General features: G+C 37.1%; 1 protein-coding gene across 4 annotated transcripts in view; it reads left to right on the forward strand.

The window, feature by feature from the left end:
* ELAPOR2 (endosome-lysosome associated apoptosis and autophagy regulator family member 2) overlaps positions 1–13,899 on the forward strand; it is a 185,674-nt gene that overhangs the window by 155,400 nt on the left and 16,375 nt on the right. For all 4 annotated transcript variants that reach the window (XR_005021329.1, XM_036864513.1, XM_036864514.1 and 1 more), the window contains 2 exons: positions 8,307–8,433; positions 12,866–13,044. Coding sequence is in view for 3 of the 4 variants with exons in the window: in XM_036864513.1 (XP_036720408.1) it covers positions 8,307–8,433; positions 12,866–13,044 (306 nt within the window). In the remaining variant the exon portion in view is untranslated. The remainder of the gene's footprint in view (positions 1–8,306; positions 8,434–12,865; positions 13,045–13,899) is intronic.

The following is a 13,899-nucleotide window of genomic DNA, read 5'->3' on the forward strand; positions in this document are numbered from 1 at the left end:
GTAGGAGAAAAGAAGCAATTTCATGGACTCAAACCTGTAAACTTAAAGACTGTTTTCATGGCATGAGTGAAGCTTAAATGTCTCCTGATTTTTATTTTTTATAGTTATTCATTGTTTAGTAGTATGTAGATTATTTATTTCTAATCTTTTTAGGGTTAAGGTACCTTTGGATTATAATTTGATTTGCACATTTTTCTCCATCAAGCTAGCAAAAATTTATCTTTAAAAAAATGATTGACTTAATTTTGTTTTTGATAGTTTCACCGTAACCTTTTGTGAGATTTTAAGCTATCCCGCGTATGTTACATCAGGATTGGAAATCAGTGGTCTAAGCATTGCTCCCGTTACTTGGGCATCTTAAAAATAATTACAGTGATAACATAGTATTTGGGGCTCATTTCTGTGCATAAAGGCATGGTAGCATTCACCTCTTACCAACGCTGTTACTCTGGTTCTCGTAGATGTATGTATTAATTTTTCTCACCTTTTCAAGGTGAGAGAAGAATGTGATGAGCACAGTACATAATGAAAGGTAATGGACATCAGTGAAAGAAACAGAGGGAGCCTGGTGCTCAAGGGCGTCGTGTGGTGGAGAATCCCTGTGCCGGTGTTCACGCTGGAGTGCCGGCAGCAAGCACACTTTCTTTAGGAGAAGGTGTATCCAGAGATTCTTTCACTACGCTCTGATATCCCACCATATGACTTCGAGTTCAGAGGCTTGTTTTATTTACTATAGCACTTCTGAGGTCCTTTCTCGGACCTAGCAACTCACTTCTCTGGAGTCCACCTGGATGACTTCTCAAGCCTCCTCCAGGAGCCTCTGTGACTTAAGCAGATAATGTTACTGAAGACTAACTCTGTCCTTTAGAAAATGTATCACTCTAACTCTCCCAAGGTGGATTCTGATGTTTTAACATCATAAGAAAGTAATAGTCTCATGATGTTAAATGATGGCATCTAGAAACTAATTTTTTTCCTTGTGAGGAGAGGAAAAGTTAAGTTCCTCCTTTGACCTCAGGCAGTTTTTTCTACTTGACTGTCCTTGCAAGGGTTTCCCAAGATCGTATGCAGCAGAATACCTTGGGGTGTCTATTTTTTTTTCTTTTTTAATTTTAAAATGTATTCTTATTTATTTATTTAAAACAATCAATCATTTTAATACTTTAGCTTACGCTTTTTTTTTATTCAAACAGAAAGTCACAAAAATTATAATCATCCTCATCAGTTCACTCAGTCCCATGTAATTAATTTTTTTTTTTATCTTGATCTTTTGTTAGCACTTTTATGAATTCATCAGTTTTCCACTAGAGTTCTGAAAATGCTTATTCATTCAGTTCAGCAGTACAGTCAGTTACCAGGAACCTGTGCTTGTCAGAGTCTTTTCCATGAATTCCTTGAAGATGAAACCCTTTTATAGGGACATTTTTGCAAAAGCATCAGAGTGGGGTGTCTATTTTAAAACTGATTTCTAGGCCTTCCCTGAAACCTAAAGAATTTCCGAGTGTTTGGAACAGGAATATTTATAAAAACACTAGACAATTCTGATACATATTAAAATTTGAGAACCATTGGTCTTAACCCCCATTTTGGAGATTTGACTTTTTTGTTTTCTGACATAGATTCTCACATGTTGTTTTGCATTTTAGTTTTCTGAAAAGCTAAATTAAGAGGTCGTGGTCTACAGGGTGGATGCCTTCACCCATATTTTGATGAAACTCTGGTTATAATTATGACGCACACTGAAGTCTGAGGACCATGGCTCTAGGGAATGCTTTCAACCCCACAAGCTAGATGTGCTGGCCTTTCGTTCTTTTTTTTCTTTTCTTTTTTAAACATCTTTATTGGAGTATAATTGCTTTACAATGGTGTGTTAGTTTCTGCTTTACAACAAAGTGAATCAGCTATACGTATACATATGTTCCCATATCTCTTCCTTCTTGTGTCTCCCTCCCTCCCACCCTCCCTATCCCACCCCTCTAGGTGGTCACAAAGCACCGAGCTGATCTCCCTGTGCTATGAGGCTGCTTCCCACTAGCTATTTTACGTTTGGTAGTGTATATATGTCCATGCCACTCTCTCACTTTTTTCGTTCTTTCTTGAATCGATTTCCGTCAGGGCACAAGGGGGAGCTCTGGGATCAGGATCAGAACTTGAGAAACAGCAGCTTGTCCGGAAATAATTAGAATTTTTTTTTTTTCTTTAAGCTGTAGGGCTGAATAAAGATTTCCTACTAACAGTAAAGAAATGTTAACAGAGCCAAATTTACTTAGGTTACTTTTGAAGAGGACTTAATTTGCATCTTTCTTTTTTGAGCTTTAAGTTCTCCAGGAGAGAAAGAAAGGTGCTAACCAGGCAGTTGCCTTGCGGAAGTCTCATGTGCTGACCAGGAAGTCACTATAGGAGTCCTTGGCAGTTCGGAAGGGATGCCATCCCCTGGAATTCTCTCTTGGCCAAGAATCTTGGCAAACCAGGCAAAGGCGACTTTAGCAGTAGTAATGTTCGCCGGGGCTCTGTGTCTTGGTGACCAGGGAAAATATCATTGAGAATGTCTTTACAGAAAGTGAAAGGGGCAGGAGAAAAAGGGAACTGTGTGATCGCCGTGCATCTCACATGCAGTGCAGAAGGAACGGCAAATATTCTGGGCCGCCTACTAAACAGCAGTTGAAAACACCAGTCTGTCTGTTTGGTCTGGCAAATGCAGTTGGTTTCTAATTCCACAAAGTGTCTGGAGGGTGTGAGACATTTTCAATTAAAACTTAACAGCATGATGTCTGTGGCAGATGAAATCACAGTCGGAGTGGACTTCTGAGATTATCTACTGCAGTTTGTACTTTGGCCAAAGAATAAATTGCGAACACAGTCGACCACTAATATCCGTAAATAGATGCCTCTCCAGCTTCTGCCTAAAAGGCTTTCCAAACCCCTAATCATGATCCTACATGGTTAGAGGAATCCAAGATTCTCCCTTCATTAGGAAAAATTTAGACCTAAGCACGTGTCCAAAGTGCTCTTTCAAAAACATGAGAAATTGCTGTTAGTTTTAACAGCAAAGTTTTAAAAAGGTTTGAAAAAGTTTTTAAAAAGCCTTATTCGAAAACAGGTAGAGGGAACCACGTTTACTCTGGTAATGGAGATGTCATAGTACATTAGAGATCCTTCAATCAAACCCACTTACTTGATACAGTAGGAAACACCGAGGACCCAGGTCGCATAGCTATAGAGTGGTGCAGTCAAGATGGAATGATTTCTTGACTGTGTCTGTTGTTCTTTTCATGCCATCGTGCTTTCATCTTGTCATTTCCCCCTATTCCTTATAGGCAGAGATTTGCAAAGAAGCACATTAAACAGAGGCAAATAGCACATTTATCCGGGGGACAGCTCAACTGATCTGCCAATTATTGGTGCCTTCTTTTTAATGACTCATCTTTCCTCAAACAGGGTCGTCTTTATTAATGTTCTGAGTTAGAGGAAAATCCTCCTCCTCTCTTTCTTACAACTTAGGACCATATTTAATTGCTTGGGTACTTGATAAATGAATCCAAAATCGTTTTGTGAAAACCTCCTTCAAAATCCAAATTCATTTTCATTATAAGTGTAGCTTCTGAGGAGATTGTCTCTTACAAAAGGGGTGCTTCACAATTCTGTCCTGATAGTGTTCAGAGGTTGAGCACACCAGGGGTTTCTTCACAGGCTCTGATTTAGAGTCTGTCTATCAAAGTCGCTGGATCTATTGGGTGCTAGTGTTTTTGTTGGTATTTGGGGAAGGACTGTTAAAGCCCAAACAGTTGTGTATTCCTTTTAAGTTATTAAAAGCCAGAGGATAATTATTGGTTAAATGAGTTCTCTGTTTACTTCTTTTCTCTGCACCATTTATGGACAGATAATATATTTTTCAAATTCATGTAAGTTAAATTAAAAAGGCAATAGAACTCAAAAGATGAAAGCCAAACATGTTCTTAGAACATTAAAAAGTAAGGAGGCATATGAAAGCACTGTGGTCATAAGTGAAAACAACGAAAACCTATTATGATCAAGAAACGGAAGGAGGAGATCAGGATGGAGGAGTCGGAGGACGCGAACTCACCTCCCTCTACGGACGTATCAAAAATACATCTACATGTGGGGCAGTTCTCGCCGAAAACAGACTGGAGACTGGCAAGAGGAGTCATCTTTGACCAGGACTGTAAAGGAAGATCCACACGGAGTCGAGTAGGAAGGGAAGAGAAGCGATCAGGTCGGGACCTGTGCCCCTAGGAGGGGACACAGAAGAGGAGGGAGACGTCACAAGCGTGGAGATCCTCCCTGAGGAGTGAGCTGTTTGAGCCACACAGTGAACACCCCAGCCCTGGGGCCTGACACAGCCAAGGAAACCATCAGCAAAGTGAAAAGGTAGCCTGCTGACTGGGAGAAAATATTTGCAAGTGATATGCCTGATAAGGGGTTAATCCCCCCAATATATGAACAGCTCATATAACTCAATATAAAAAAAAAAAAACAATTTAAAAGTTGACGGAAGACCTGTATAGACATTTTTTTCCAAAGAAGTTGTACAGATGGCCAACAGGCACAGGGAACATGCTCAACATGGCTAACTATTTGAGAAATGCAAATCAAAACTACAGTGAGATATCACCTCACACCAGTCAGAGTGGCCATCATTAAAAAAATCACGAATAAATGTTGGCAAGAATGGAGAAAAGGGAACCCTAGTATGCTGTTGGTGGGAAGGTAAATGTATGCAGCCACTGTGGAGAACATTATGGAGGTTCTTCAAAAAACTAAGAATAGAACTACCATATGATCCAGCAGTTCCACTCCTGGATATATATCTGAAGAAAATAAAAATACTAATTCAAAAAGATACCTACACCCTAATGTTTTATGGCAGTATTCTTTACAGTAGCCAAGTATGCTAACCAACCTAAATATCCATCAACAAATGAATGGATAAAGAATTTTCATTTTGAAAATATTTAAAAATGGACTCTGACAGTTGCACATATTGTGAATATATTAAAATCCATTGAGTTGTACACTTTTATATTGTGAATTGTATGCTATTTGAACTATATCTCAATAAAACTGTTTTAAAAAACCAAAAAAAAAAGGGACTAGGTAGTGTCAGTAAATATAGTTTGTCCATGTCTTCATCAGATGCTGGCTTTTGCGAGTTAACCGAGGGTAGAACCTTTAGAAAGGGAGATTTTTGCAGGAGACTGGTAAAATTTTATAGATCTAAGACTTCTAGGTCAAAGTATCTTATGTTCAAACTCTGTCATAAGTGACTGATGCTCTTCAGCCTTAGGGCAAACAAAATTAGAGCAAGATGCAATGGTGTTTTATGGACCCTACACAAGAAGGGTTTCTGCCAATGACAAGGCATCCTTGGCAGAGAAAGGCTGAGCTTCCTGAGCTTCCAAAGCCAAAAGGAGTCACCAGGAGGTCAGAGAGCATTGCCTGTGCCAGAGGATGCCAGAGTGTACAAACTTTGTCTCGTTTCTTTGAACATGTACTCATTGGTTTCTGTGGTGATCACGTAGAGCAAAAGTCATGTAGAAGCACAATTAGCGACACCCGTAAAAAGCTGGTTGGGAGGAAAAGATGGTGGTGACACAGGTCAGCAAGGGGAAAGGTATTTCACATATCTGGCAATAAAAGATTTATCTATCTTACTACTTTTTTTCTTTTATATTTTTTTCTATTTTCATTTATATATGTAAGCACTATTGAAATTATTACTGCTTCATACATTCTTGTTATTTCCCAGGGAAGGCCTGATTCAAACTGTGAAAATTAGGTTTATAACAAAGAATCAAATTTGGATGTTCCACATTTTAAACGATTCATTGAGTTAAAAGAATTAAAGAATTGATTCTAAACTAAACTGCTTTTAACCTAAGAGTTTCTTTTAAAAAGTGAAGTCTGCCAAGGAAAGGCACTGAATCATTGTAGTATTTTGACATCTAATGGCAGCTTTATAAATTATATCAACGTCTTGATTTTTGTTTGTTTCTTTGGCTCTACCAGTTCTTTAGAAAGTGATGTGCATTGTTAATAGTCTTTTATATTTTGCAGTGCTTTAAACTTTACCAAATTGTTCTCTCATTTTATCCTTTATAACCACCCTATGAATGCAGTATAGCAGACATTCTGCTTTTGACAAATTATAAAAGTGATATGGTGGGGAGGGAGGTTGAATCACTTACGGAAAAACACAGAATCATTTGAAAGTCCAGTTAGAATCATAACCCAAGTCTTCTCTGTAGAGCTTTTTGCCAGTTTGATTAATTTTCTCCTTTTTTTCATTTGTTGAGTTCTTTTTTCTCAAACTTTAGCATACTTACTCTTTCATCTTCCCGATATAAACAGTTTATTCTCCTTTTAAAGTTTTTCTGTGTTGGAAAAATAAAATAGAAAATAATTCAGGGAGGAAAGACTTGAGCAGGAAAGCCTATTGGTAATTTTTGCTAACTGATCAGAAAAGTGTAATTATTTTGAAAGTTGCAAAGCATTGTTATGCAAATAATGTGTTCTTGAAGAATTTTTCTAATTGATTACACAATTTTTTTCAAAAGAGCAATTTTGAGTTGCTTTTACTGATCTGGAAGGTAGAGGGTAGGAATAATTTTTTAAGTGGCATGGTTTTCATCTATTGTACTTTCCTTTAAAAAAAAATCTCTCTTTGCTTCTTCGTCTGAATATATTTATTACTCTCTTTTTACAAACAGAGAAATTAAGGCAGATAAGAGAGTCAAGTCATTTTTCTGAAGAGTCGCTCTTCACCATTGTTCTTAGCTTTGACAATCTGGGTCTCTGTTTCTGAAGTATGTCCTACAGAACATTGCTTTTGTTTACCTCCCACCCGTGTCCACTTAGTCTGCAGTACACGGACACTTCAGAAAGATAGACATGTAAAAATGCATCAATTTTCAGGCATGTAAATTTGTTTCAGTGTTCATATTAGGGTACCTTAGAATATATTTAGTTAACTGATAGTATGAAATTTTACCTTTCTAGTAGACTGAAAATTAAAGGTTTGGGTAGCGTATTATCAGAAAGGCATTTGAAATTAAAACTTAAAAAGGGATGGTTTTTGGATTCTCTCTATTATTGTGTGTCTATCATTTTGCTATTAGTTGTTTCAGGACACCTCTACTCTGCACCAGCTGAGGTCTGAAGGAGGTTTTCAGGGCAATGCCCTGTATTTACACAGCTTGACTTAGGGGAAGTGCAGTAGGCAAACTAAGGCAACAGTATTCCTCTGGTTTTAATGAATTCATGAACAAAATAGTCATTCCCATTAGAATCTTTCCAAATAGTTTCTTGCTTCAATCAGTAAGGATTCACCAAGAAACTTTCCGGCAGCTTTTTTTTTTTTTTTTTTATTATCTGTACCTGTTTCTTTAAAAAACCCCCAGCTTTATAGAGATATAATTCACAGACCATTAAAATTCACTCATTTAAAGCGTACTGTTGAGTGGTTATTGTATATTCAGATATGTGCAACCATCACCATAGCCAATTCTAGAACTTTTTCATCACTTCACAAAGAAATCCCATACCCTTTAGCTATTACCTCTCTAAATCTTAGCCCCTTTCCTGATCCTGAGCAACCACTAACCTACTTTCAAATGTTGAAATCGAGTTCCCTGTTATGGACCTTCATCTGAATAACACCATACAATATGTGGAATTTTTGGTTGGCTTCAGTCACTAAGCATAATATTTTTGAAGTTCATCCAAGTTGGGGCATGTATCAGTACTGCATTCCTTTTCATGGCTAAGTAATATTTCATTGTATGGATATACCACATTTTGTTCATCCATTCATCTGCTGGTGGACATTTGGGTTGTTTCCACCTTTTGGATATTATGAATAATGCTGTTATGAACATTCATATACAAGTTTTTTTGTATGGACATAGTATTTTCATTTCTCTTGGATATTTACCTAGGAGTGGAATTGCTGGATCATATGGTAATTATGTTTAATTGTGTGTGGAACTGCCAGATTCCTCCAATGCTGCACCATTTTATATTCCCATCAGCAGTGTGTGAAGGTTCCAATTTCCCCACATCCTCACAACACTTGTTAATATCTGTTGTTTTGATTCTAACCATCTTGGTAGGTGCAAAGTGGTATTTTGTTGTGGTTTTTATCTCCTTTAGATTATTTTTCATGTGTTTCCTCAGCATCCACGCATTGCTTCCCAGTATGTATGCAGCGTGCATTCAAATGTTGATTGGACTCAATTGAATGTGTTACAAAAGCTGTTGGTTTTGTTGTTTTTCATGTTTTATTTCAGCAAGTGTCCAGCGGGTACCTGTGATGGATGTACATTCTATTTCCTGTGGGAGAGTGCTGAAGCTTGCCCTCTGTGCACAGAGCATGACTTCCACGAGATTGAGGGTGCCTGTAAGAGGGGATTTCAGGTAAGGGGCAAACCTCTCTAAGCAAACTGTGTCATTGAAAATATAATTGTTTAGTCCAGCATTGCTTACACCATAGAAACTGAGATTCAGTAGCATGGCTGAAGCTTATAGTTAACTTAATGAGATATTAATATGTATTTAAAATCAAGTTTGATACCTAGACTCCCATATGTTGAGGTAGCTGAAGATGTGTACTGGAATTGGGGAAAAGGAATTATAGCAAGGGAGCTGTAGACCATGGATATTTACCCAGAGTGTAAGGAAATGATAAAATTAAACCCAAATATGGTTTATATAATGCAGTTATAGGTATAATTAAGATGAGGATGATATAACTTACTCTCCACAAGAAGCATACATAAAGAGTGAATCTCACGTGCACGCCCCCCATATATGTAAATCAAGATCCTACTCTATATTTTCTCTGCAGTCCCTTGTTTGCTTACTTGTTTTTTAAAGTAAAGTTGGGATTCTATTCTCTGTATTTTTTTTGTTTCCTTTATGCCTTTAATACACTTCCCTTGTCATTAAATATTTTTTAAAAAACATGACTTTTAGTTATTCACAAATGTGCTATTATATATGCAATTTGGGATTTAATAATTCCCCTGTTGGACATTTAAGAAAAAATTGAAAACCATCTTTCTGTAAATAACTCTGTAATGAACATCTTTGTTAGACATTTGATTATTTCCTTAGAGTTTATTACTGGAAAGGGATTAATTGGATTCGAGGAGATGGACATTTTTAAGGTTCTTGATACGTGTTACTAAATTGCTTTGGTTGCATCAATTTGCTTTTCTACTAATAGTGTTTGAGAGTACCCACTTCCCTGCACCAGCTTTGACTAGTACCATATAAAAACCCAAGCTTTACCTCTTTGAAGATGACTTACCACTTTACTCTCTCCAAATTCCATTGAAGTGACATTGAAGAAGCGCAGATGAGAGGATAAATCAGTACCAGTGGTGGGGACCCTATTGGAGAATGGGCATCAGAGGATCAGAGATTCCAGTGGGATTTCTGAGATCTAGAAGGTAGATGGGATAGGACCGACTTTTGGGTCAGCATGGAATATGCTAGGGTGCTCACTGGGTAAGGGGATCGAAGAGGGGAGCTGTTCTTTCCAGGAAAGTCTTAAGGAGCTGGTAGTTGGCAGGTTGGAGGGTTGAAGAGAGAGAAAAAATCTGAATGCCCCCCCACCCAAAGCCATACATTCAGCGTATTTGGAAGCGGTAGTGTCCACCTTTAAGAAAAAAAAAAACATATTGAGAACTGTTCTCTACATTGGTATTTTTCATACTTGAATGACAGTGAACCTGTAGTAAGAAAGACATTGTACATGAAGCCTAGTACACAAACACAAACTCAGACACACAGAGATATGCCTAAAAATAAAATTGTTTTATGGAGCAATACTTATTTTCATATTTTATGATAAAGTATAGGCATAACAATACAAAATGTTTTTATTAATACTTTAATACAAAATAGAGAAGTCTCCAAATAGACAAACTAATCAGGAAATTAGGAAACGTTTAATTCAGTTAAGTGTGCTTACCTGTAGATAGCTCATTCTGGCTCAGAGCACACAGATACAACGCTGCTCACACGTCGAGGGCACGGTTGAGCCAGTTTCTTTTCAACAGTTTTAAGTGGGTCAAGGATAAAAATTCCAGCCTCACAAAAAAAAATGGTTTCCTTTTAATCCTCCCAATAATAATGATACATTTTTTTATGCTTTACAGTGGAAATTTATCTTTTCTCTAAAATTATGCTAAGCTTACTATCTTATAATCCTTTTTTTAAGAGTAAATCAAAAATAAAAGGTGCATTCCCTTCTTTGGCCACCAAGTTTCACTCAGGAGTTTTGAAAAGCTAAATGACCTTTTATCCAAACGTTCTTTAATACTTCTCTTCTGGAAGGTAGTGATTAGAAGTTTAAGACAGTGGGGTGACAACAGTTTCTCTAGTTTTATCTCATTCAAACTGTCTTCATTGAAAAACCTCTGTTCAGCATCTTATAAGAATGTTAGGAACAGATAGTTGCGAGGTGATGCTTTTTAAATGTCTGTTTTTGCCTTAAGAATAATACCTTTTGGAACACTTTGTTGTGTTTGACATGTTGAGGTATGTAATTCTCCCCATACCCCACCCATAGTTCCAAATCTACTTTGAGAAATACCAAAATCAGTTAAATATGCCCTTCTGTTATACTTAGATGTCAATTTTGAAAATATTTGCCAAATTAGATCGAGCTTCAACTAGTACAATATGAAATGTCCTTCCTTAGGGTATTCCATTGCAAGAACGAACAAATGGGTTTGATGCAGTAAGTGGGTATGTTCACCTCCAATCTCTGAATAATATATTTCGAAAAATCTGCTCTTTGGTGAGCTTTCAATATGAATGACAACTTTCACTGCGTTTTCCATTATGTTGGTGAAGAAGCGTGGATTTCTTTGGATGCCAAAGCCTTAAGATAGAAAAAAACAATGATTGCAAAATATTGCAAAGAGTATCTTTTAATTGCTTTAATAATTCTGCGTTTCCATCCTATTGCCTGCTTCATTCTTTACAATTTTTCACCTTATGCTGACTGAGAGTCTGCTTTTGCAATTCTGTAAAGACATATAATCCAGAAGCACATGAAGTTAAATTTACACACAAGTCCTCCACATACAGCTGATATGAACTAAAAGAGCTACATGACTTGTGATAAAAGCTCTTATCAAATTGGATCTCAAAAATCTATACGAGGTTCTAAGTACGTACTAAGCATTACTTCTAAATGTTATACAGTAGTAGGGATTTGAAGAGATAATGTGTTATCACTGAGAGGTAAGTTTTAAAATTTATCATCAAATTGATCCCACCCTGTTCACAAAATATCCCTACATGCTGGAAGAATAAATTTTTCAGCTGCAGTGTCAGCCATTTTCTTGTTTGCCAAAGACATGGCCTAATGAAGGGATAAAGCTTCCTAATTAATAGAACGACTAAGAAATTCATAGAATGGCTAAGTTATAGAATGACTAAGAAATTCTGCCTACAGCTTGATGTATTTTTTCTTTAACAATTTGAGGAGCTTATGGAAAATTTAAAAATTCGGGGTTTATAAGTACATATCTTTTTAATTATGAAGTTTTAATGGTTTGTTTAGAAGACTGTCCTTGGGCATTACAGCTGGCCATTTGCATTGGGTGTGGCGTATGTGATACAACCATATAAACTCTTTCATAGTCTATTTTTCTTGTTGGAATGCCCTTCAGATGAAGAGGCAGCAGTTCAGCTTGCTCATGCCTCCTCATTCCTCATCTTTCTTATAAAAATCATGTGAGCCATTTTAAAAGTAATTTATTCACACTAAGTTTAATGAAAATGTTACACTAAAATATTTTTCAATTACTAATGTCCTTTCTAAAAAGTTCTTATCCAAAACTTTGTTGAAATTTTTCCTCAAAGTAAATGGGAATCTCCTGCACATTGTTCACTTCAGGACCAACTGTAAAAGTGGGTGCATGTGTATGACATTAAACATTATGGTGTTAGGCTTCTGTTAGGGTGTTGATAAATGACCGTCATTCACCAGAAAATTTAGGGAGGCACAGTGAGCAAAAAATGTAATGCCTTGTGTCATTTAATGTCACTGGATATAATCATCTTGCAAATTGCTACCTGTCATTGTATATGTTGAAATATATAAGGAACCGTGCACTATACTCTGATTGTTGTTTCTAATCTGTATTATTTGTTTATTTAAAAAAAAATTGCTGGTTGAGACCCAGTATATTGATTTTACTATTTACTAGTTGATTGCAGTGAGCAGTTTGAAAACATTGCCCTAGCAAAATTGAGTCATCTGCTTTGGGAGGACGAGAGTAGGTCCCTCATGTGGGTAGTGATGACCCAGAATAACACCCTCCTTATTTTGGCCAGGGGAAGGGGGGCGTGCAGTCTGTGTACCTACCCCACACCAAAGTCTGCCCGTCATGCTGCACTTACATGTCCTGGGTCCGGGGTCTGCTCTTCCACTCAGGGGAGAGGCTTTTTGGGGAAATGGACCTACATGATGAGTGGGTGAAACCCGTTCCAGTCAGTTATATGAAACAATCTAAGCTTTCATTTAAAAACATGATTTAAGAAGTCAGGACTCATGAGAAATTTGAAGAAAATAGCTCAAATGACATATCCAGATGGAGTCATTTTTATTCAACCTCCTCAGCATGAAGCAAGCCTTCTGATCTGACAATTCATGGTTTTGTTACATTTTCATTCATCATTTCCTTATTCTCTCTCTTCTGTATCCCTTTCCTCTCTTTTTGGAGCTTCAGTTAGATGAAAGCCGAATAATCCTCTCTGCCTACTGTGAATAATGGTTAGCAAAACCCTTCTCCTTCTAAATCTCATTTCTTATGTCATTTTTTAAAAGGAAACCTTATATGTGTGGAATGAACCTAAGTGGTGCATTAAAGGAATTTCTTTGCCTGAGAAAAAGTTGTCAACCTGCGAAACAGTTGACTTTTGGCTAAAAGTGGGAGCAGGTGTGGGAGCTTTTACAGCTGTTTTGCTGGTGGCTCTAACTTGCTACTTCTGGAAAAAGAATCAGAAGTAAGTAACCTCTGTATAAGAACTGAGAAATCTCTTTTGTTGTGAATATTTTAGAGTTAATCATTATATCCAACACTTTCTCTCAGAGACACAATAAATTTCTCCTAGTGAAGGAGTTATAGGAAAGGCCTTTAAGAAAGCAAATGGAAATGATTGTTGTTCTGATAACAGAGAGATCAGAGAACATTAGAGATAATTGAATTAGATCCATTGTTTTTATAAAACAAGGAACAGAGGATCCTGGCTACTCAGGTAGATGGGAGCAGGGCTCAGAAAGGAAGGCAGATTTTCTCTGTGTGTCTGTTTTTCTTTTCATGACATCATGCTGCCTTCTTGCCCCATCTTTTCTTTTTCAATTTCTTGTGGGCAGATATTTGCAAAGAAACAGACTAAGTATATACTCCAGGACTTTAAGAATCTGAAGAGAGATCAGAGAACATTAGAGATAATTGAATTAGATCCACTGTTTTTATAAAACAAGGAACAGAGGATCCTGGCTACTCAGGTAGATGGGAGCAGAGCTCAGAAAGGAAGGCAGATTTTCTCTGTGTGTCTGTTTTTCTTTTCATGGCATCATGCTGCCTTCTTGCCCCATCTTTTCTTTTTCAATTTCTTGTGGGCAGATATTTGCAAAGAAACAGACTAAGTGTATACTCCAGGACTTTAAGAATCTGAAGTTGAGTATTGAGTCTAACTTCCAATTGTATATTGATACATTATATGATTTGGCTCTTTTAAAATGATTTACATGTCAGTGGGGCTGTGAAAGTTCTCTACTGTATTATCTAGGGACAGTTGTAATATCTGGGGTGGGGAGTAGAAAGGAATGAGTGATAGAGAGAAATAGTAAAGACC

Source organism: Balaenoptera musculus, chromosome 9 (assembly GCF_009873245.2).
Source record: "Balaenoptera musculus isolate JJ_BM4_2016_0621 chromosome 9, mBalMus1.pri.v3, whole genome shotgun sequence".
Lineage (NCBI taxonomy): Eukaryota > Metazoa > Chordata > Mammalia > Artiodactyla > Balaenopteridae > Balaenoptera > Balaenoptera musculus.